The sequence below is a fragment of the Peromyscus maniculatus genome, chromosome 13 (genome assembly GCF_049852395.1).
Source record: "Peromyscus maniculatus bairdii isolate BWxNUB_F1_BW_parent chromosome 13, HU_Pman_BW_mat_3.1, whole genome shotgun sequence".
Classification (NCBI taxonomy): Eukaryota; Metazoa; Chordata; class Mammalia; order Rodentia; family Cricetidae; genus Peromyscus; species Peromyscus maniculatus.
Genome location: NC_134864.1, coordinates 54,502,784 through 54,527,207, shown reverse-complemented (window position 1 = coordinate 54,527,207; position 24,424 = coordinate 54,502,784). Strand labels below are relative to the sequence as shown.

General features: G+C 46.7%; 1 protein-coding gene across 3 annotated transcripts in view; it reads right to left on the bottom strand.

Moving 5' to 3' along the window:
- Positions 1–24,424, bottom strand: part of Sumo1 (small ubiquitin like modifier 1) — a 147,329-nt gene that overhangs the window by 20,182 nt on the left and 102,723 nt on the right. For 2 of the 3 annotated variants that reach the window (XM_076550340.1, XM_042260311.2), the window contains one exon: positions 2,101–2,212. In XM_076550340.1, the coding sequence (XP_076406455.1) occupies positions 2,101–2,112 (12 nt within the window). In that variant the 5' untranslated portion in view covers positions 2,113–2,212. Of the gene's footprint in view, positions 1–2,100; positions 2,272–24,424 lie in introns of those variants that run through there. The other variant, XM_006975031.4, reaches the window with a different exon arrangement.

Below are 24,424 nucleotides of genomic sequence, written 5' to 3'. Positions count from 1 at the left end.
CAAAGACACCTTGTGCTACAGAGTGAAGTTCAAGACCAACCTAGGCAATGCAGTGAGACTAAAAGGAGGGATGGGGATAGAGCTCAGTGGTATAGTGCTTGCCTGGCACGAACATGTGTGAGGTCCCAAGTCCAATGCCCAGTAACCCCGGTGGAGTGAGTACTACAGCCCAGTGTGGCTTCACAGACCCCCTGAAAACAGCCTGTGTCCTCCGGTCCTTTTTTTCCCTTTCTTCATATTCTTAAATGACATGAGTTCAAATCAGAGCAAAACTCTAAAATTTATTTTATAACTCTTTCTGTACGTTGCCCTTTCATCGGGCTAACATGCCTTCCAGTTCCTTCCAAAATAAAAAGCTGATGAAACTAAGCATTTCCCAGCTATCTTTCCTCCCTTACTTGTAACTAAGGAAACAACTGTCTGGGGAGATGTTCATAAAGTCATTTCCATCCAGATCATTAATAAGTAAATCAATCTACATATGGGTAGGCTATAAAAATAAAAACACCTTGGCAGAGGCAGGTGGATCTCTGAGTTCAAGGCCAGCCTGGTCTACAGAGTGAGTTTCAGGTCAGCCAGGGCTACACAGAGAAACCCTGTCTCAAAAAACTCAAAAAGTTAAAAAAAAAAAAAAATTAACATTTCAACTACACTGTGGAATTGAATAAGTTTACCGAATAATTATCACTATAGATATGTCAAAAAATACTTTGAAAATTCAAAGTCCTTTAAGCAAACAAAAGGAAGACCAGACAAAAACCTTATGTATTAAAAACTACCCACAAACGGGGCCGGGCGGTGGTGGCGCACGCCTTGAATCCCAACACTCGGGAGGCAGAGCCAGGCGGATCTCTGTGAGTTCGAGGCCAGCCTGGGCTACCAAGTGAGCTCCAGGAAAGGCGCAAAGCTACGCAGAGAAACCCTATCTCAAATAAACCAAAAAAAAAAAAAAAAAAAAAAAAAACTACCCACAAACGTGGTAAACAAAAATAGGATGAAGAAAAATTTAGGTGGCAGTACTCCTATTTGAATGCAAATTCTTGACACTAATACCGAGACACAGCATTTTACTATTGATTGGCAGCTTTCTGTAAATATTCTGCAACTGTACAATACACATACCGTTTTTTCTCTTTTCCTCAAAAATATCACCTGGAAGAGGGAGTATGGGGATGCATATAATCAAGATACGTCGTTTATGTGCATAAAACTGACTGTATAGGAAAAAAAAAATATGTGATGTGCTATTTTTGAAAAAGTATCACTCATCTGCAGGCCAATGCCCAGACGAAAGAAATGGCTTACTGGTGGTGATACTCTTAAAACACTTTCGTTGTTTCTCGGTTATTCTGAGCGCTCCAACAACTAGAGAGTGGATGGACCAATCCCGAGTAAGAAATGGAAAGTACAGAGAAAGAGCCGACCGCTCCGCACCCCCAAGATGGAAAAAAAAAAAAAGACTCAGAAGGGAGGCGCGGCGGAGAGGCCCACCCGGCACACACACAACGGGGACGCGGCGTCTTCTGGGATCCCGGTGACCTCGGGGCGAGGAAGGCTCCCCTCGCCGCCGCCCCGATTCCCGAGACCAGGAAGCCCAAGTGGAGTCGAGCCGCTTTTCGGGGGGCCCCCTAACCCTCCCAGCCCGGGGTTCTCTCCCGTTACATAACCAGGCCCTGGGGGGGCCCTGCAGCTGCCATCCCCGCTGGGAAACGGCCGTTTCCCCTGGGGTGGCTCCCAGCGGGGCCTGGGGTGCGGGCCTGGGCTCCCCCCCACCCCCGGCGGACCCGCGAGAACCCGGGGAGCCCCGTCCGGAGAGCCGCCGCGGGCAACCGGGGCAGCGGCAGCGGGGGAGGGTGCGGAGCAAGGCGGCGGAGGGCGGCGGAGCCCCGGAGCCCCGCGGGCCACCCCCACCCCTCTCCCCACCTCCCCGGGGGGGGGGGGAGCGGCTGGGCCCAGCTCGGCCCGGCGCTCGCTCGGCGCCCCTCGCGGCCCCCTCCCCCCGCCGCGTCCCCTCCCCCGCGCCTCCGTCCTCCTCCTCCTCCTCCTCCCCCCAGGCCCCCCCCCAGCCTGCGAGCCCCGACGCCCCGAGACCCCGGTTACCTGGTCAGACATGGTGACGGTGGCTTCACCCGGAGGGGGAGGGAGGGAGGAGATCTCCGCACCACAGCGGCCTCCGGCAAGGCAGAACCGCACACTCTGAGGTTTACAAACCTGTCTCGTTCCCCTCCCCGCAGCACAACACCGCGGCGGCAGGGACTTCCGCTGCGTCTCGCGTCACTTCCGCCGCGCGCCGGGGAGGGCCTGGGAAGACGGGAAAAGGAGGCGGGAAAAGGCCTTGGCGGAGGCCGCCGCCGCCGCGGAGGAGTGGGTGGTGGGTGGTGTGTCCGGCCTGTACAAATGGCCTGCCCCGGAGCGGGAGGGCGGCCCGGTGTCCCGCCGGCGGGAGAACTGGGCCGTCTGCCCCAGCCCCTGGGCAGAGCAGGGCTCCGCCAGCAGGCTGAGTGTTGGGGTCGCACCGACCCCCTAGACTCCTCCCTCCCTCCCTCCCTCCCTCCCGCTCGGACACCTTGCGCGCTGCCGAGGGCTGAGCCGGGGTCGTTCTTTGTCCTTCCTCCCCGTCCTCGCCAGCCGTCCCTACACAGACTGGAGGATGGCCAGTATAGTATTGTTATTCACCTCCCCTGGCTGGCAGCCGGCGCTGCAGTCGTGACCTTGATTAAGAACCACAGCGAAAAGACGACCCCTGAGGACACAGCTCTCTTTTTGGTGGTGGGTGGTGGTGGTTTTTTCGGTCTCAACTATGTAGGCCTGGCTGTTCTAGAACTCGGCTAGGCAGATCGGGCTGGCCTCGAACTCACAGAGATAGATCCCCCCTGCTTCTGCCCCCCCCCCAGCTCTAGGACACAGTTTTGAGGGCTAGCGATGTCTATCTAGAATGTTGTTGAAAGTTTTTGAAGGGGACAGAAGGAGCTCGCCACCTCCAACCCGTTAATGCGTTGCCTTGCCTCGCAGACAGACCTAAAATTCTCCCTTTGACTACCATGACCTTCTAGCACAAGCTTTCGGTGAGGATTAAGGATATATGAGCAAAGGGAATAAAATTGAAAAATTGAAGATAAATCAGTAACTCAATAACCCTTCATACTACAAGACATTAGTAAAAAAAATCTTTTTTTATTTTATAATTAATTTATTTTTACATGTCAGCCATGTCCTGTCCTCCCTACTCCCACCCCCCAGTCTTCCCCGCCAATCCTCCCCCCATTCCCACCTCCTCCAAGGCAAGGTCTCCCCTGGGGATTCAGCTGGGCTAGGTAGATGAGGCAGGTCCAGTCCCCTCCCTACACCAAGTCTGAGCAAAATGTCTCAGCATAGGCCCTAGGTTCCAGAAAGCCAGCTCATACACTAAGGACAGGTCCTGGTCCCACTGCCTGGGAGCCTAAAAGAATCTTTCCTATAGTTAGTAATGAGGCAACTGGAGATGGCAGGTCAAAGAGCATTGGTTGTTCTTCCAGAGAACTCAGATTTGATTCCCAACACCCACGCACTCATTCACGACTACCTGTAACTCGAGTCTCAGAGGATCCGATGCCTTTTGCTGGCCTCTGTCAGCACAAGCCCAGGCCTGCACATACAGCATAGACACGCATGTAGACAAAAACACCCATACACATTAAACATTTAAAAATTATTAACAATATAATTAGTAATGAGATTACTGAACGTTCACATGCAAAAGAAGGAATCTGAATCCCTATCTCACTGCATATACAAAATTAAAATGTTTCAAAGGTGTATTTGTAAGACTGTCTTAGTTAGGGTTTTCATTGCTGCAATGAAACACTATGAACAAAAAATCAAATTGGGGAGGAAAGAGTTGATTTGTCTTACACTTCTACATTGTAGTTCATCATTGAAGGAAGCCAGAACATGAACTCAAACAGGGCAGGAACCTCGAGGCAGGAGCTGATGCAGAGATCATGGCGGGGAGCTACTTACTGGCTAGCTCTCCATGGCTTGCTCAGCCTGCTTTCTTATAGAACCCAGGACCACCAGCCCAGGGGTAGCCACACCCATAATGGGCTGAGCTCTCCAACATCAATTACTAATTCAGAAAATGTCCTACAGGCTTGTCTGCAACCTGATCTTTTTTTTAAAAAAAATAATTTATTTAACTTTATTTTATGTGCATTGGTGTGAGAGCATCAGATCCCCTGGAAATGGAGTTACAGACAGTTGTGAGCTGCCATGTGGGTGCTGGGACTTGAACCCTGGTCCTCTGGAAGAGCAGCCAGTGCTCTTAACCGCTTAGCCACCTCTCCAACCCCCTATTTTTTTTTTTCTTGTTTGTTTTTTGAGACAGGGTTTCACTGTGTAACAGCCATTTTGTTGTCTGGCTGGCAGACCCCTGCATGCTGGAATAAACAACACTCTTGCAGATTGCACATGTGAGTGGTGGTCTTTGTTTTGTGGGGTGTTCCTCAGACCCTAATAAAACCCTGTGTGTGTGGGGGGGGGCAGCTCTGAGGCAGGCAGTGGTGGCACAATTTAATCTCCGCACTTGGGAGGCAGAGGCAGGCAGATCTCTGGGTATTATGAATTACTTTGCAGGGGGGGACCCCGAGGGTATCCCACATTGCAGGGAAACATGCTGGGCAGATGCACGACATGCGGGCATGGCATCGGTGGCGGCTGCCGGTAATTCACAACCCAGACACTGCCTCCACATGGAGAGGTTATTATAATAGAGAGATGAAGAAAAAGATAGGAAAGAGAGAGACAAAGAGAAGGAGAGGGAGAGAGGGAGAGAGAGAGAGAGAGAGAGAGAGAGCATACCTCATGGGAGGAAAAGCAGAAAAGAGAGAGGGAGAGGAAGGGGCAGAGTTTTTCCTTAAAAGATGCTTTTACTCAGGGTAGCGCCAAGAGATGGGATTTCAAGGGGCGGATCAGAATATTAACACTCCTCCGTTTTGATTATTATTATAAAAAGAGGTGAGTTATGGGAGCAAGTCGGGGGACAAAGGCACTGAATTCTCAAGGCTACTTCAAGCTGACAAGGGGTGAAGTGGGGAGGGGGAACGTGGAGTCACACAGAAGATCTCAGGAACGTTCCTTGAGGGAGCTGAGGAGGCAGGCTGCAGCAGTGGTGTTCCAGGAGCCTGGGGGGAAATGGCACACTAAATCAGGGTATAGAAGCCATGGCATCTGCTATTTCTCCGGAGGTCAGTCGGGAACAATGAATCTGCAAAGTATGCTCAAAATACAGAGGCTTTTACATCAGGATACAGAGGTGCTTAGCTGCTGCCCTTGACACTAGAGGGGTCCAGGAAACAAAGTTCACATTCCCTCTGGAAGCCAGAATAACAGGTAAGAACACAAATCGTTGCTTAGAATATCCAGGAAACTAAAGCCGAATATTTCTTGATTTTAGGATTTCATTTCTATTAACTTATTTTTTATTTTATGTGCATGAGAGATTTGCTTGCATATATGTCTGTCTACCACTTGTGTGCCTGGTGCCCTCAAGGCCTAGAAGAAGGCCTTCAGATCCCCTGAAACGGAGTTACAGTCAGATGTGAGCTGGCAGGTAGGTGCTGGGAGCTGGACCCCTGGTCCTCTGGAAGATCAGTAAGTGCCCTTGACCCTTATGTTAGGACTTCTGACTTCCTATGGTTTTTCCTATGGTCTCTTCTCCCCAAGGATTCATGTGTTAGAGGTCTGGCCCCTAATGGGTAGTACCAAAACCTTATCTAGAACCTTAGAGAATCAGGACTGGTGGAAGGAATGAGGCTGTGAGGGCTTTGCCATTAAAATGACTTCATGTTGGTGTCAATGAGTGCTTTAGTTCTCATGCCAAAGGGACGTTAAAAAAAAGCTCAAGGTAGCGGTGGTGGCGCACGCCTTTAATGCCAGCACTCGGGAGGCAGAGCCAGGCAGATCTCTGTGAGTTCGAGGCCAGCCTGGTCTACAGAGTAAGATCCAGGACAGGCACCAAAACTACACAGAGAAACCCTGTCTCAAAAAAACAAAACAACAACAACAAAAAAAAAAAAAAGCGGAGGCTGACGCCTGAGCCCCTCTGGCCTCCTCTGTGAGTTCCTGCTATTGTGCTGCCGTTTGCCGTGCAGTGGTGTAGCCAGAAAGCCCTCACCAGAGCCAGTCCGATGTTGGTGCATTGCCCTTAAAGTTTCCAAACAGGCCGGGCGTGGTGGCACATGCCTTTAATCCCAGCCCTGGGGAGAGAGGCAGAGGCAAACAGGGAAGGACGTCTGGGGCCAATTCAGAGTTGATTGACAGACAAAATTAGTACACTACACTTATGATACGCGACGAAGCTGTGACGCCGCCACTGACCCAACTGCCTTCTTCGTTCCCAAGAGGGATGGGGACCAAACTGCCAGCTCTGCAGAGCCCAAGAGAGCAAGTGCCCCCCCCCTCCACCCCACCCCCCCCACCCCACCCTCCCACCCCCACCCCCCGCTTCTTATCCAGGCATGTCTCTTCGGAGAAGACCACGTCCATTGGACCAAGCCAGTACTTACTTACTATTGGCTAATGGACCAGTGTCACAGAGGCAGGATGATCTCTGTGAGTTCGAGGCCAGCCTGGTCTACAGAGTGAGTTCTAGGAGAGCAAGAACTGTTTCACAGAGAAACCCTGTCTTGAAAAACCGCAGGCCTTTTAATCCCAGTGTTAGGATTCTGCCCTCACTCCAGCTACTGTGAAGGTCTAGACTTAACTTTCCAGGCTCAGGAATGTGCCATGACAACTGGAATGAGCAGTATCCTCCTGCAGACATCCTGTCTGTAGTTTAGGACCTTGAAGATATCTAGATAACCTTGCTGAGCAGTCCAGATAATCCTGTTCAGCAGGTTGTGGTTCCCCGCCAAAAGCCTAACCCAATGGTTTCAAATGTGGTTTCGTGCCCAAAGCTAGACCAATAGTTCCAAAAAGTCACCTTGCTCCATATTCCTTTTACCCAATCCCAAGCTGCCAATTCCCGGCTTGTGGTTTTTCCCTATAAAAACCCTCTACACCTGGGCTCATGGCCGCTACCACATTTCCTTGCATCTGCTGTGTGGTGGCCCAGGTTGAACCTGAATAAAAGAACCCTTATGTGCTTGCATCGGAAACCGGCTGCTTGGTGGTCTCTGGGGGGTTCCTCGAAACGGGTACAACACTACATGACTCCACCAGCGCCACCGTTTATCATCCTTTCACCCAGCACTCGGGAGGCAGAGCCAGGCGCATCTCTGTGAGTTCGAGGCCACCCTGGCTTATGGAGTGAGATCCAGGACAGGCACCAAAACTACACAGAGAAACCCTCTCTCAAAAAACAAAAAACAAACAAACAAAAAAAAAAAAAGGAAGGAAGAAAAAGAAAAAGAAAAGAAAAACAAAACCAGAAACCAAAAATAAAACCCAAAACTTTCCAGTGTTTGCTATGCCCAAAGTCTGGACCCCCAAAAGATCACCAAGAGACCAAATCTGATGAGGCTTTAACACGAGCATTTCCATCCAACCCACCCAGCAGCAGAGCAGGAGAGACCTGGAGCAACAGCTTTTATAGTGGCTTGAAAAGGGGGGCGGGGTGATGGACACGGGAATTCCAAGACTGCGCAGTTACAGACCTGTTGATTGGCTCAAGCTCTGGTTAGGAGTGCCTGGACTGAGCTGATTGGCTCTCTTGGGTCTAGAGAATTGCAACATTGTAGTCTCAGCAGAGGGACGCCTGGAGTCGGTTTTCTGCTCCTGATGGGCCCTTCCCTGTGGATTTAGGAGTTCGTGGCTCCTGATGGGCCCTTCCCTGTGGGGTGAGGAGATCATGGCTCCTGATGGGCCCTTCCCTGTGGGGTGAGGAGATCATGGCTCCCGATGGGCCCTTCCCTGTGGGGTGAGGAGATCATGGCTCCTGATGGGCCCTTCCCTGTGGGGTGAGGAGTTCATGGCTCCCCCTGTAACTAGGGCAAGGTCAGAGGCAGTCTGGAGTGAGATGGGCAACCTGCTCAGGCCTGTTTGCTATGACTGCAATTCTGCTGAGGCCTGGGTCTCTCGGAGTTCCTTATGTATTATACAGACTGGGACATCTTTTTAGAGCCACAGAAAACAGACTAAGACAGTATCATAACACATGTGTGTTGTAAACCACGGGTCGTAACATGACAGATTTGTTCACAATTGTGCCTTTCCTGTCCTCTCCTTCGCCTTCTTCTGCCTTCCACTAACCCTTTGTACTGAAGAGAGTTCCTCCCCTGGGTTCCAGCTAATCCGCTATAGGAGAGTAGAATCCATTTGGGATTCTGCAGGGAGATTGAAAGGAGGCAGGAACCACCACACCTCCACAGACCTGGCTACAGAGACGGCCTCTTTGTTTGTTTGTGTTTCGAGACAGGGTTTCTCTTGTGTAGCCCTGGCTGTCCTGGATCTCGCTATATAGACCAGGCTGGCCTTGAACTCATAGAGATCCGCCTGGCTCTGCCTCCCAAGTGCTGGGATCAAAGGCGTGCGCCGCCACCGCCTGACTCTACTTTTTCTTCCTCCTTCCTCTTTCTTTCTCATTTCTGTGTCCATGGTCATGTCGTGTCCCGCCCCCCCACCCCCACCCCCACCCCAGCCAGTGATTCTGACCTGTAAGTCTCTTTCTCTTACAAGGATTTTTGTTATTACTTTGAACCTAAACAAGAAACCCAGGTTAGTCTTTTCATTTCAATATGACTTTTGACTTCAGCCAGGTTTGGTAACACAAGCCTGTAACTTGTGTTGCTGGAGAGGCCGAGGCAGCAGATTTCAAGGTCAGTGTAAAGTATACAGTAAGGCTGTGTGTCTGTGTGTTACATATTAAAACACTATATATAAATTCATAAACACAGCCGGGCAGTGGTGGCACACGCCTTTAATCCCAGCACTCGGGAGGCAGAGGCAGGCAGATCTCTGTGAGTTCCAGGCCAGCCTGGGCTACAGAGTGAGTTCCAGGAAAGGCATAAATCTACACAGAGAAACCATGTCTCAAAAAACCAAAAAAAAAAAAAAAAAAAAAAAGAAAGAAAGAAAGAAAAAGAAAAAAATTCATAAGCACGTGTGTGTGTGTGTGTGTGTGTGTGTGTGTGTGTGTGTTAACTGCATCTTTTATATCTGTAAAGTCCTTTTTGTCATATAGAGAAAGATATATGGTCTCTCTCACAGGTATCCTCCTGTTTTGCTCTGACATGTTCTTTCTGCTGCTGCTAAGATGATGTCAGAAGCACCAACTGACCACCCAGGAGATAGTTGGCCAGGTGAAGTTTCACTATGCAGAGAGAGGAACTAAGAAGCTCACCATCTTTAAAGCCCATGTATGGTGATATTTTATTTGTACTGAAATGTGATTTTAATTTTATGTTAATAAATAAAGTTGCCCTGGGGTCAGAGCTATTAGAGCCATAGCAAGAGCATGGTGGTTAGAAGAGCTAGGTAGATTTCTGTGTGTTCAGGGATACAGCCAGTATTGGAGACATACGCCTTTAAGACCTGGAGGGCGGTACTTACAGGCAGTGATGAGGCAGTCATGTGGTTGGGTTTACAACCAATGAGAAGGCAGAACAGAAAGACTATTTAAACACAGACAAACAGGAAGTAGCTCTCTCGGGGGAAGTTAGGAGCACTGCAGGAGGTAAGATTTTATCTCTGAGCTCTGACCTCTCGGCTTTCTCTTTTACATTGGCTCTGTGTTTCTTATTTTAATAAGACGATTGGTTACATCTACACCCATGTCCTTGGGGCTGGCGAGAGGGCTCAAGTAAATTAAGGAGCTTGCAGCCAAGCCTGGCAATCTAAGTTTGATTCCCAGGACCCAGAAGACAGAAGAAAAGAACTGTGACCTCCACAGGTACACCATGACACACACCCCTCCAATATTTTTTAAAGCTATGTCTTTCATCAAGCTTGTCATGGGTGGTGATGGGTTCATGCACTCAAGGGTGTTCAAATCACTGTCTTATGAAAACAACTCCTGGACCTCATCTTCTTTCCAGACCAACAAGGACAAGAATGGCAAACTGACCTACCTTTAAGTCCCCAGTCATTGTGCCTGTCTTAGGGTTTCTGTTGCTGTGAAGAGACACAATGACCACAGCAACTCTCTCTCTCTCTTTTTTTTTTTTAATGGTTTTTTGAGACAAGGTTTCTCTGTGTAGCTTTGAGCCTTTCCCGGATCCTCGCTTTGTAGACCAGGCTGGCCTCAAATTCACAGAGATCCGCCTGGCTTTGCCTCCTGAGTGCTGGGATTAAAGTCGTGTGCCACCACCGCCCGGCTACAGCAACTCTTATAAAGGAAAACATTTATAGTTGAAGGTTTTCCTGTGCTTGCCCAGCACCAAGGACCCCACAGCTGCTTATAAAATAACCACTCAGAAGCTTATATTAATTAAAACTGCCCAGCCATTAGCTCAGGCTAACTACTGACTAGCTCTTACATTTAAACTCAGCCCATGTCTGTTAATCTATATGTCACCACATGTTCCGTGGCTTTACCTATGTGCCATTACATGCTGCTGATTCAGCCTTCCTCTCCCCAGAATTCTCCTTGTCCAGGCACCAATACTTCCTGCCTGGCTACTGGCCAATCAGCTTTTTATTTATCAACCAATCAGAGCAACACATACTCACAGCATTCAGAACATCCCACAGCAAACATCTAATTGGGGTGGTTTACAGCTTCAGAGATTTAGTCCATTATCACCATGGCGCAATGTGGCGGCATGCAGGCGGACATGGTGCTGGATAAGGAGCTGAGAGTTCTATATCTTGACTTGCAGGCAACAGGAAGTGGTCTGAGACTCTGGGCGTGGCTTGAGCTTTCATGAAACCTCAAAGCTGCCTCTATCTACAGTGACGCACTTCCTCCAACAAGGCCACACCCACTCCAACAAAGCCACACCTCCCAATATTGCCACTCTCTCTGAGATTATGAAGGCCAATGACATTCAAACCACCACAGTGCCAAATAATCTCTGTAGTCTGCATTTGGGACCATGAAATAAGCAGCCTTACCTGCACTTGGAGAGAGCACAAGGCTAAGCCACTTCTGTTACCCACTGATTACCAAATTGCATGGTACTGATTTTTTTTCTCCCAGTTACTTTCTTTCAGAATGCTATGTATTATCTATTTCTAAACATGTTTTTAAGCCTAAAAACAGATTCAAGAAAATAATTCAAATAACAAAAAAGAAAAGAATTAAAGAAAATGTGAAAATTTTAAATTTTGTTTTTCTTTTTTAGTCTTTTTTTTTTTTTTTTTTAAAGACAGGGTTTCTCTGTGTAGCCCTGGCTGTCCTGGATCTCGCTCTGTAGACCAGCCTGGCTTCAAACTCACAATGATCTGCCTGGCTCTGCCTCCTGAGTGCTGGGATTAAAGGCGGCGGCCGCCGCTGCCGCTGCCGCCGCCATTAGTTTTTTATTTTTTGAGCAGGGTCTCTTTACGTAGCCCTGGCTGTCCTGGAGCTCACTATATAGACCAGGCTGGTTTCAAACTCACAGAGCTCCTTCAGCCTCTGCCTGATAATTAATTTTTACTATTTTATTTTATTTTTTTTTAAGATTTATTTACTTATTATGTGTACAATGTTCTGCCTACATGTATCCCCTGCAGGCCAGACAAGGGCACCAGATCTCATTACAGGTTGTTGTGAGCCACCATGTAGTTGCTGGGAATTGAACTCAGGACCTCTGGAAGAACAGCCAGTGCTCTTAACACCTGAGCCATCTCTCCAGCCCCAACTTTTACTATTTTTAAAAAGAATAGTCTCAGCAAGGTGTGGTAGCCCATGGTTTTAATCCCAGCACTCGGGAGGGAGAGGCAGGTGGATCTCTGTGAATTTGAGACCAGCCTGGTCTACAGAGCAAGTTCTAGGACAGCCAAGGCTGTTACACAGAGAAACCCTGTCTCAAAAAAGAAAGAAAGAAAAAAAAAAGGAATAACCTTAGGTGAAGATGGTTTTTGTTTTCTTCCGTGTTGGGACTTTATACATGCTAAATAAGTGCTCTATCCCTGGGCCTCTTTTTCCCTCCCCCCCCCCCCGCCCCCCCCCCCCCGGGCTTTTAAAAAAGTGTGTTGCAGTGAAGCGTATCATAAACATCAGATCAACTGATGTTGATCTCTTGATCCATGCTAAGATAGCAAAAGTCTTAGGAATACTTGCTTCTATGCCCCCAAGGCTGAAGTCCGTTCAACACACAGACCGTGTTTTGAGAACAGCTGTCTAGAAGGAACATGAGAGATTTCCCAGATCTAGACAAATGGCTCAAGAAGGGACAAGTAGGACCAGCGCTCTGTGGGGGAGGATGGTTTGGGAGGAGGACACTAAAGTGAAACCATCCATGGGGAGAGCTGGAGTTCATGCCTGCAAAATCGACGAAGCTGCCTTAAAGGTTTTGGAATCAGCACTGCAAGGAAGAGGGCTGGGGGTAGAGGTGCTTGGGAGGGGGGTGAGTTTGGTGACCGGGAGAAGGTAAAGTCAGCTCTCAGTGTGGGCAAGTCAAATAAAATAAGGCGAAAGAAAGCATCCTGTCAGGTGGCTGCATTGGTAGTCCAAAAACAAAAAGAAAGGAAGGAAGGAGGAGGAGGAAGAAGAAGAAGAGAGAGAGAGAGAGAGAGAGAGAGAGAGAGAGAGAGAGAGAGAGAGAGAAAGCGTAAACTGGTGGGGTGGGGTGGATACCCTTAGTCCTAGTACTCTGGTGGCTAAGGCAGGAAGATTTCTGAATTTGAGGCCAACCTGGTCTACACCACAACTCCCAGACCAGCCAGGGCTACACAGTAAGACTCAGTCTCAAAAATGGGAGAAAAAAAATCAGCCTGACAGTAGTGGCACACACCTCTAATCTCAGAACTCAGGAGGCAGAGGCAGGCAGATCTCTGAGGTCGAGGACAGCCCGCTCTACAAAGTGAATTCCAAGACAGATGATTTACACAGAGAAACCTTGTCTGGAAAAAGCATTAAATAAATACATAGATAGATAGATAGATAGATAGATAGATAGATAGATAGATAGATAGATGATGGATGGATAGATAGATAGATAGATAGATAGATAGATAGATAGATAGATAGACAGATAGATAAAAATAGGGCTGAATAGTTGGCTCAGGTTAACACTTGTTGCTCTTGCAGAGGACCCAAGTTTCATTCCTAACACCCACAAGGTGACTCACAACAATCTGTAATTCCAGTCCCACAGGATCTGATGTCCTTCTCTGACCTCGGCAGGCTCCAAACCCACATGTGGTGCACATACAAACATGAAAGCAAAACACCATATACTTAAAAAATACTCATCTAAAAAAAATATAAAAATAAAAATTAGAGGCTGAAGAGATAGTTTAGTGATTAAAAACATCTGCTGCTCTTGCAGAGGACCGAGGTTCAGGTCCCAGCACACACATGGTGGCTCACAGCCTCCCGTAACTCCGGTTCGGGAGTTACTTCTGACTTTCATGAGCACAAGACATATTCATGGTGGACATCCACACATGGAGGCAAATATGTATACACACAAAATAAAAACAAATAAATAACTAAAAATTATTTTTTAAAAAGCAAGGGTTGGCGGGCTGGAGAGATGGTTCAGGGGTTAAGAGCACTGACTGCTCTTCCAGAGGTCCTGAGTTCAAGTCCTAGCAACCATATGGTGGCTCACAGCCACCCAATGAGATCTTGTGCCCTCTTCTGGCCTGCAAGGATACATGCAGGCAGAACACTGTATACATACATACATACATACATACATACATACATACATACATACATCTTTTCAAAAAGGTGAAGATTGGGTCACTGATAACAGAGATAGAAATGAGGATGATAGGACAATAAATTTTGTCAATTAGTTAGGTTGTGACTTAAAATTTTCATAGAAAACCTAAAGTAGCTGGGCAGCAATGGTGCGTGCCTTTAATCCCAGCACTCAGGAGGCAGAGGCAAGTGGATCTCTGTGAGTTCGAGACCAGCCTGGTCTATAGAGCTAGATCTAGGACAAGCACCAAAACTACACAGTGAAACCCTGTCTCAAAAAACCAAAAAAAGAAAAGAAAAGAAAATGTAAGGGGTGTGTGTGTAGCGGTAACACCCGCATTACCGATACCCGTTCACCATGTCCGAGCGAAGGGCTGTGGATTAAAAATAGAGACAAGAGACAGCGAGTCATTCGCCACGACTGAATGCTGAATGCCAAATGCCGAATGCAGTTTATTGAAAGAGGGAAGAAACCTTAAATACAGGCTTACAACACAAATGGAGGATCCCCGGAGGGCAGAAGTTCGATACCAATGGTCTACATTCTAGACCCAATGTTCTACATTCTTGCATCTAAGTTGTTTACACCAAATACAGGATGTAGGAACAAAGAACCTCCGGTAAGCTCTCAGGTGATCCTTAGGTGAGAAGGAGACCGGCAGGGAATCTGAATAGGGAGGACATCTGGTCAAGGTCAGCAAGCAAGGCGGCAGCCACTCACAGTCGGGGGCCAGGGCCCATGGTGCCCACGTGTGTGTGTGTGTGTGTGTGTGTGTGTGTGTGTGTGTACACTGAGACAGGGTTTCTTTGTATAACAACCCTAGCTGTCCTGGAACTCACTTTATAGACTAGAAAACTCACAGAGATTCGCCTGCCTCTGCCTCCCGAGTGCTGGGATTAAAGGTGTGCGCCACCATGCCTGGCTAGAAATTAATATATTTCCAAAGGAAAAAAAAATCACTCTTTGAACATGATCCCTAGATCATCATCTAAAGAACGCTGTCAGAGAAGCAATTGGTTATGGTGCTGAGTACCGAGAGAAATCTGGACTCAACATTAGACATTTGGGCCTTGTTCTTCTGGCAGGGTGGGTCTTTGTCCTGCCAAAGCTCCATAGTCATGGACAGGACCTGAAAGTTGAGACAGACAATCCCGAAAGCCTGTTTGGGCAGAGGCCTGAAGGCTAACCCTCCTGGTGCTTCCCAGCAAAGGACAGTGTACCGGACAAAGTAGGAGTTGAAGCCAAAGAGCCCAGGTCTGCCATCAAAAGTATGTCAGGGTCCAGCTAATCAAGAACAGCAACACAGTCTCGGCTTTTGTGTCCAGCGGTGGCCGCTAGAATTTCATTGAAGGAAACAGTGAAGTTCTGGTTGCTGGCTTTGGCCAGAAAGGTCATACAGTTGGTGCTATTCCTGGAGTCTGCTTTGAGGTTGTTTTTTGTCTTGTTATGTTTTGTTTGCTTTCGAGACAGGATTTCTCTGTCCTGGAACTCTCTTTGTACACCAGGCTGGCCTCAAACTCACAGAGATCCACCTGCCTCTGCCTCCCAAATGCTGGGATTAAAAACATGTGCTAGCCGGGCGGTGGTGGTGTACGCCTTTAATCCCAGCACTCGGGAGGCAGAGGCAGGCGGATCTCTGTGAGTTCGAGGCCAGCCTGGTCTCCAAAGTGAGTTCCAGGAAAGGCGCAAAGCTACACAGAGAAACCTTGTCTCGAAAAAAAAAAAAAAAAAAAAGTGCCACCACCACCCAGCCGAGGTTGTTTTTTAAAACCATTTATTTATTTTAATTTTATTTGCATTTGTATTTTGCCTGCATATATGCTTGTGTGAAGATGTTAGATTTTGGAGTTAGGGAAGTTAGCTGCCATGTGGGTGCTGGAGATTGAAACCCTGTCCCCTCCCCCAAAATGTTTGTTTGTTTGTTTGTTTTGAGACAGGGTTTCTCTGTGTAGCTCTGGCTGTCTTGGAACTCACTCTGTAGACCAGACTGGTCTTGAATTCACAGAGATCCTCCTGCCTCTGCCACCCAAGTGCTGGGTAAAGGCATGCTCACCAGGCCAAACTGAGCAGGTTAATTTTGACCATGATTCCAGAGATTTTAGTCCGTGATCAGTTGCACTTTTTGGTTTTGGGCTGAGCTGAGGTAATACAGCATCGTGGACACATGTAGAACCAACCATTTGACTGGAAAAAAAAAATGTGGAAGCGAAAGAAGGGACTTGGTTCCCAATTTCCTCTTGAAAACTCCATCCCCGGTAATTTAAAGACCTCTCCTTAAAACCAAACCTTCAAGTTTCCACTGCCTTCCAGTGCTGCTGCTATAGTGATTAAGCCTTTAACACATGCCTTTGAGGGACATTTAATGTCCAAACTATAGGGCCAGCATGGTGGCATGTGCCTTTAATCTTGGCATTCCGGAGGTAGAGGCAAGCAGAAGATCTCTGTGAGTTCAAGGCCCACCCAGTCTACACATAACAGGTCCCAGGACAGCCAGAGCTACAGTATGAGGCTGTGTCTCCAAATGAAAGAGGGTGGGGCAGCAATGAAGAGTTGACTCTGGTTAAGAGCTCTTCGGACTCTGGCAGGGAAGAGCAGTTCCCAGCACCCACATCTGGGGGCTTACGGTCAAGGGATCGGATGGCCTTTGGCTTCTACAGACGCCTACCCGTCCACGGTGCACATAAACTCATTCAGCCTCACACCTACACACTTAAAGAAAAGATGAGTATTTTTAAAATCCAAACTACAACCTTCACACATTTAATGAGTAGCACCCCATATCGGGGACTATGGGGTGGGGGGTCCAGCCCCTTGACAGTCCCCTCCCAGGGTCCGGGAAGAATATACAACCAGCTGATAATTAATCTTTGATGAAAAGAAATGAGTCTATGTACATGAAACTCCTTAGTCCACACACTTTATTATTCTGTGATACTTCTCTCTCTACACAGCTTCTATTCTGCTCTCATTTTTAGCTCCTTTCTCGCCCAATTTCTCTCTACACTTGTCTGTGGTCCCCTCTAGGTTCTATCTTAATTCCTTCATCTAGTTCTGTCCCTTCTAGGTTCTCATCCATCTTGTTCCTTCCCATGTTATCTCCTCTCCCATCTCCTTCTCTATCCGCATCTCATTCTTCCTCATCTTGTTCTTCCTCATCTTGTTCTTCCCCATCTGGCTCTTCCTCATCTTCCATCTCGTTCCTCTAGTCCTCTCTTTTAGCCCTTCAATCTAGTTCTTCCCCATCTCAGTTTGTTTCTCTCAAGTTCTTATCCATCTAGTTCTTCCATTCTCTTTTCTTTTCTCCATCCCCTCATGCCCTGGGAGTCCCGGTATATATACACTTACAAGCAGTAATCCCTTGGCAGTGCAAAGCCAGGCTTCCAGGGTCAAATGGAGGGGCGATAAGAATCACATAGAGGGGCAATAACTGTTAATTATCATTTGCAACCCCAAAGGGAAGTGACCAATGGGGAAATGAATTAACTAAAGGCTAAATTCCGGTAGTATCTAAGAAGAGGGATCTTATGTGCTCCACTATAGTCTTAAACGTGATTGGTAGAAAATGTTAAGAATCTCTAAGTTGCTAGGTCAATGGGAGAAAATAAAACTGCCTTCTTTTTTCCTATGGCTCCTATCTGTCCAAACTATCTGCTGTTTTTCTGCAGGGTAGGGGAAAGTATGCTTTGTCTCTAGGCAACCTGTGTACAGCTAGATGCCTCTGGTGATAGTTAAAGGGAGATCTGGAACTAGAGGTAAGATTTGGGAAAGGAGGAAGTTAAGCTTAATTGGCACATCCACCAGGTGTGTACCTTCTTAAACAGGTAGCCTGGATGCTTCTTAAGTCTGTTCTTAGAGAATACAGAGGTATCTCTGATAAGGTACTTTCCTCCATCGGGATGGACCTGGCCGGATGCTGCTAATGATAATTACAGGGAGGCTTGAACTGGGGTTCTGGCTAAGCATAGCTGTTAGCGCAGAAGGTTATCTAAATAGTCCTAGAAGTGGTTAGGTAAGGAGTTAGAGGTCTATAAAGTTAGTAAGGCTGTAAGAAAGGAGGGTCCGAGCTAAATTATGTAAAGCTATTACTTAACATCCACCTGACCTAGGCGGTGTTTCCTTGGGGAATTTACCTTAAATCGGGAGACTTGCATGTGGGCTGTTATTACTGTTAGTCCTTGAAAGTGGCTAGGGGAGATATCTGATTCCAGAGGAAGCTTTTCCTGAGGCTGTTCTCCAAATACCTGGAATGTGTATGTCCAGAGAGTGATCAGTCCACACTGTTAGCCCTTCTTAGGGAAAAGTCAATTGGGAAAACTATGAAGGCACACATGATTTTCATAACAGACGACAGCTGATACATAACAAGCCAAATAACACCAAAAGCTCCTTGGAATTTGGCTTCCTCTGGAGGAAATCTTTGATCCCCAGGTAGTGACTTTGCCATACCCAGTTGAGTTCTTATGATATATTCCTGCAGCCCTCAGGAACCCTCATTTTGAGTCTTGTACATGTATTGTATGTACACACATACATACACACAAGCATAAATATGTATATGAGATTAAAGGTGTGTGCCACCACGGCCCAGCTATAATATTTTCTTTTTCTTCTTTTTTTTTTTTCTTTTGGCTTTTCAAGACAGTGTTTCTCTGTGTAGCTTTGCACCTTTCCTGGAACTCATTCTGTAGACCAGGCTGGCCTCGAACTCACAGAGATCCACCTGCCTCTGTTACACGAGTGCTGGGATTAAAGGCGTGCGCCGCCGCTGCTGCTGCTGCTGCTGCCGCCGCCGCTGCCGCCGCCGCCGCCGCCGCCGCCACCACCACCACCCGGCACACATAATTTTTAAAGAAATCTTTTATTTTTTTATTTTATGTGCATTGGTGTTTTGCTGTTAGTGTTGGTTTCCCTGGAACTGGAGTCACAGACTGCTGTGAGCCGCCATGTGGGAGCTGGGAGTTGAACCAGGGTCCTCCGGAATAGCAGTCAGTGCTCTTAACCGCTGAGCCATTTCTCCACACCCCCCCCCCCCCTTTTTTTTAATGTAGGGCAAAGCCGAACAGTGGCAGTGAATGCTTTAATCCCAGCACTCGGGAGGCAGAGGCAGGTGGGTCTCTGTGAGTTCTTTGAGGCCAGCCTGGTCTACAGAGCAAGTTCTAGGACAGCAGGACAGCCAGTACTACACAAAGAAACCCTGTCTCAAAAAACCAAAACTAGGGGCTGGAGAGATGGCTCAGCGGTTAAGAGCACTGACTGCTCTTCCAGAGGTCCTGAGTTCAATTCCCAGCAACCACATGGTGGCTCACATTATGGCTCACAACCATCTGTAATGAGATCTGATGCCCTCTTCTGGCCTGCAGTCACATATACATAATAAATAAATAAATATTAAAAAAAAAAAAACCCAAAAATAAAAAACAAGGGACAACGAGATGGCTCTGTGGATAAGGTACTTGTCACCGAGGCAGACAACCTGAGTTTGATAACCAGGGCCCAACTTCAGCAAGTGGTCCTCTGTCCTCCACAAGCATGCTGTGGTTCTCATGGCAACATATATGTACACACACACACACACACACACACACACACACACACACACACACACACACACACACAGAAGACGGCGCCAGATCTCATTACAGATGGTTGTGAGCCACGGGTGCTGGGAATTGAACTCAGGACCTCTGGAAGAGTAGTCAGTGCTCTTAACCTCTGAGCCATCTCTCCAGCCCCCATTAATCTTTAAAAAGAAAAATTTTTTAAAATAAGACTGGGAGTCTTATTTTAATAAGACTTAGCTTCTTAATAAAATAAGACTTAGCTTCTCTCTGCTAAGTTACCATCATGGCTGGACCACTTATTTATTATGTATACAGTGTTCCGCCTGCATGTGTCCTTGTAGGCCAGAAGAGGGCACCAGATCTCATTATGGGTGGTTGTGAGCCACCCTGTGGTTGCTGGGATTTGAACTCAGGACCTTTGGGAGAGCAGATAGTGCTCTTAACCACTGAGCCATCTCTCCAGCCTCTTCTGTGAAGATTTCTAACCTTCTCCTTAGCAAGTCACCAGGATCCAATCTGGAGGTTACCCCTTATCTAATCTAACCACTTCCCAAAAAGGCCTTACTCTAAATAGAGATGATAGAATTGCATTTGTGTTTTCTTCTCCTTCTCCTCCTTTTCTCCTCCTCCTCCTTCTTTTTATTTTGGTTTTTCAAGACAGGGTTTCTCTGTGAAACAGCCCTGGCTGTCCTGGAACTCACTCTGTAGACCAGGCTGGTCTCGAACTCAGAGACCCGCCTGCCTCTGCTTCCAGAGTGCTGGGACTAAAGGTGTGCATCACCACTGTGCCTAGAACATCTATACTTTTTTAATCCCACCAGCATAAAACCTTGAGAATTAGACTCCTACAGGACAAGCAGACAACTGTATTTGAACTACAACACTGGTTGTTTTTCTTCTCTGAGATCTTTTTCCTGCTAAATCATCATTGCCTTAATAACTCTCAGGTGCATTTTAAAATACATTCTATCCTTTTCTCACACTTTTTCTCATTAGTCAGAACAGAAGAAGTCCAATGACATATCCCCCTACTTCCGTAAGTCGGACTCCCCTGACAGACAAAGCAGGATATACCTCCCATCACTCGGAAGATTGAGGCAGGATCAGCAGTTGGAAGCCAGTCTGGATATAATTACAGAGTATCAGTTCATCCTGGATGTAAATCCTTCTTCAAAATTAAATATTGCCTATGCTGGCTTTGAATGCCTCGATCCTCCTGCCTTACATCCTAAGTGATGGGATCACAGGTATTCACTAACAGGGCCGTCATCTAACATAAAATCTCCATAAAGTATGTAAAAATGAATAGAAAACTTCTTAATAATAAAAAAATCCATAAAACCAAAAGGCCCTTTATTGTCAATGAGATGTAGCTCAATATTAGAATATGGAAATCTGGGCTGGAGAGATGGCTCAGAGGTTAAGAGCACTGACTTTTCCAGAGTTCAATTCCCAGCAACCATCTATAATGAAATTTGGTGCCTTCTTCTGACATGTGGCCAGAACACTGTAGACATAATAAATAAATGGGTTTAAAAAAAAGAATATGGAAACTGTGGGTGTTATGTCCAGCAGAAAGGGGGAAGGGATAGAGAGATGGAGAGTGAGTGAACTTGGGTGAGCACTACTATTGCTCCGTAATCGCAACGATGATGATTATCCACCCAACCCACACTGTTAAGGAAAAAAAAGAAAAGCAAACTGCCCCTCATAGCTGGACATGGCGCACAGTTGTGGTCGTAGCACAGAAGAGGCTAACTAAGCAGGATGATTGTGAATTCAAGACGAACTTAGGTTATACACTAACAACCTGTGTCCAAAATAAATAAATAAATAAATAAAAAGTGCCACTCCTGCAATGCTTCGTTAAGAAAAAGGTTTATCTTAGTAAATAGAAAGAGCAAATCAAAGCCATAATAATCAGGCCATGCTATGGGATCAGGGGCCAGAGGACAGTCTGCAACAGGACTCAGTTCCCTTCTTCTAACTTGTGTTCGCTGGATGTCAAACTCAGGTGTGAGGCTTGGCAGCGGGTACCTTTACCTGCTGAGCTATCTGGCCGTCCGGCTCTATCACTGACCAACTTTAATGGAGCTTGTATTCTAGCTGGAACAGAGATGGAGCTGAGGTTTGTAGTGGGAAGAACAATGTTTTTTTTTTTCTTTTCTTTCTTTCTTTTCTTTGTGTGTGTGTGGAGCGTTTTGAAACAGGATCTCACTATGTAGCCCTGGTTGTCCTGGATCTTACTCTGTACGCCAGGTTGGTCTCAAACTCAGAGAACTGCTTGCCTCTGCCTCCTGAGTGCTGGGATTATAGATGTGTACCACCCACCATTGAGCAGAACCATCTTTCTTTGTTTTTTGTTTTGTTTTCTTTTCTTTTCAAGACAGGCTCTCTCTGTGTTACAGCCCTGGCTATCTTGGAACTGGCTTTGTAGACCAGGCTGTCCTCAAACTCACAGAGAACCGTCTGCCCCTGCTTCCCGAGTGCTGGGATTTAAGGTGTGCGCCACCAACTACAGCCTGGCTGGAAACATGTTTCCTGTTGTCATCTTACCATGTTAAAACTGTAAGTCCTGGGGGCTGGAGAGATGGCTCAGAGGTTAAGACCACTGACTGCTCACAACCACCTGTGATGAGATCTGGTGCCCTCTTCTGGCCTGCAGTCATACATGCTGTATTCATAATAAATAAATAAATCTTTAAAAAGAAACCTGTAAGTCCTTATTACCTATTCTCGATCATTTTCTCTTTTTCAATATTTATTATTTTTATTTATGTATGTGTATCTGTGTGTAAGCCACACATATGCAGGTGTGCCTAAGGAGGCTAAAAGAACAAATCAGATGCCCTGGAGCTGGAGGTACAGGCAGTTGTGGGCCACCTCATATGAGCCCTGAAAACTGAATTCTGGTCCCCGGAAGAGCAGCAAGTGCACTTAATGACTGAGCCATCTTTCCAGCTCCTATATTTTCCCTTTAGTATTTCTTTGTACTACCTCTCCTTGACCCAGTACTTTGTTCAATAACGTACTACCGGGAGTTTTCAGACAATTACTGATTTGGCCAATATCCAAATCCAAATCTGAGACAGCTCTGAAGGACAGCATTGAGGGAATTATGTAAGTGGCAGATACAAATGTTTAGATATAAGGAAAAGAATTTTACTTCCTGATGGCATTTCTTTATTTAAATGTTAAGAATTACCTCATCAGATCTTATATGATGAATAACACCACATAGTTATTTGGACACAGGTAAGCATAAGCTGCAGATAGAGCTCTCTAAGAAATGACATGTATTAAGAACACGACGCAAAAATAGTAGGAGTTAGAACTATAAAGAGACCTAGGCTTCTATCCATCTACCCGTACAGCCTTCGCCCGAATCAAGCTATTTTGGTGTTACTCTCTGCCCCCTTCCTCTCCTCTCCCTTATATTTTTGGTTTCCCTTGTCTCCCTAAATATGATGAATTTAACTGTTGTTCCTAATCAACTGTGCTCTTGCCTAGGTTTCCCTAGCAATCCTTTCTATTTCCTACAGGTCAGTCTTTTCAGAACTTGGGGATTTAAATCCAGTCACTGAACACACATGGTCACACAGACATCTAATCTTAGCCCTCTAGAGGCCAAGGCAGGAGGACCATGATTCAAGGCCAACCTGGGCTAGAGATGGAGAGCCTGTTTCAAAAAACCAAAACAGGACTGGGGATGTGGCTCATTTAGTAGCGTGTTTGCTTACCACACACTAGCCTTGGGTTCCATACACAGCAAGAATAACCTCGGTGTGGTGGCATATGACTGTAATCTCAATACTCTGGAGGTAGAGGTAGGTGCGTCTCTGTGCGTTCATTGTCACCCTGGCCTACATAGTCCCAGGACGGACAGATAGGGATCCATAGAGAGACCCTGTCTTAAAGAAACAGACAAAAATTCAAGGTCATTCTCAGCTTATAGTGAGTTTGAGGCCAGTCTGAGATACGTAAAACCTTGTCTCAAAATAAACCCAGCCACTGAGGCTGAAAGTTCCCATAAAAGAAATCACACTGAGACATGCTTAAGTTCATACCTTGGGATCATTTTAAACACAAAAAAAAACAGAAGATATCTGAATCTGTTGCTATAAACAAAATCTGTGCTCAGAGCCAGTTTGACCAGAGAAAAAGAACAACCAAGAATGGTCCTGGTTATAAAAGGTCCTGGTGTTGGGCATAGAGAGGACCCAGAGGTTAAAAGCACTTGCTGCCCTTGCAGAGGACTAGATTAGGACCCCAGCAACGAGGTGGCTGCTTACAACTACCTACAAGTCCACTTCCCAGACTCCTGTGGGCACCAGACACTACACGGTGCACTCACGTACAAACAGGCAAAACTCATACACATAAAATAAAAATAAAGTTTTTTTTTAATATCAGTGTTTTGATTGCATGTATGCTGGCACACCCCACGTATGCCTATTGCCCACGGAGGTCACAAGAGGGTGTTGGAGCCCTTGAACCTGGAGTTACTAATGGTTCTGAGGCTCCATGTGGATGATGGGACAGGAATGCCAGTGCTCTGCAAGAAAATATGCTCTTAAGCCTTGAGCCATCTCTCCAACTCCTAAATAAAACTTTAAAAAACAAACAACCCCCCCCCAAAAAAAAAAACAACAACCAGGGTCTCTCTATGTAGTCCTGAAACTTGATATTCTGGAGTGCTGGGATTAAAGACCTATGCCACAATACCCGGCTAAATAAAATATTTAAAGAAAAAAAAAAGCCATGGTCTCATTCTGATGCTTTCTTTTCAAGGCAAGGCTTGAAGGGGAGTAAAGTCTAAAGACAGCAGGTGTCGATTTTGGTTTTTAGGCTTTTTGAGACAAGTTCTTCCCACATATCCCTGGCCGTCCTGGAACTCACTAGGTAGACCAGGCAGACCTCAGACTCATTGATTTTCCAGCCTCAGCTTTGTGGTTGTGAATGCCGGGGTTGAAGGTGTGCACCACCACACCAGGCTCTTTGGAAGCCTTGGACTGCGTTTATATGCTCAGTATTGTTTGCTCTGACGTGGGGAAAAAAAAATGCACAGCCGAGTACGGACCATTTTAAATTCCA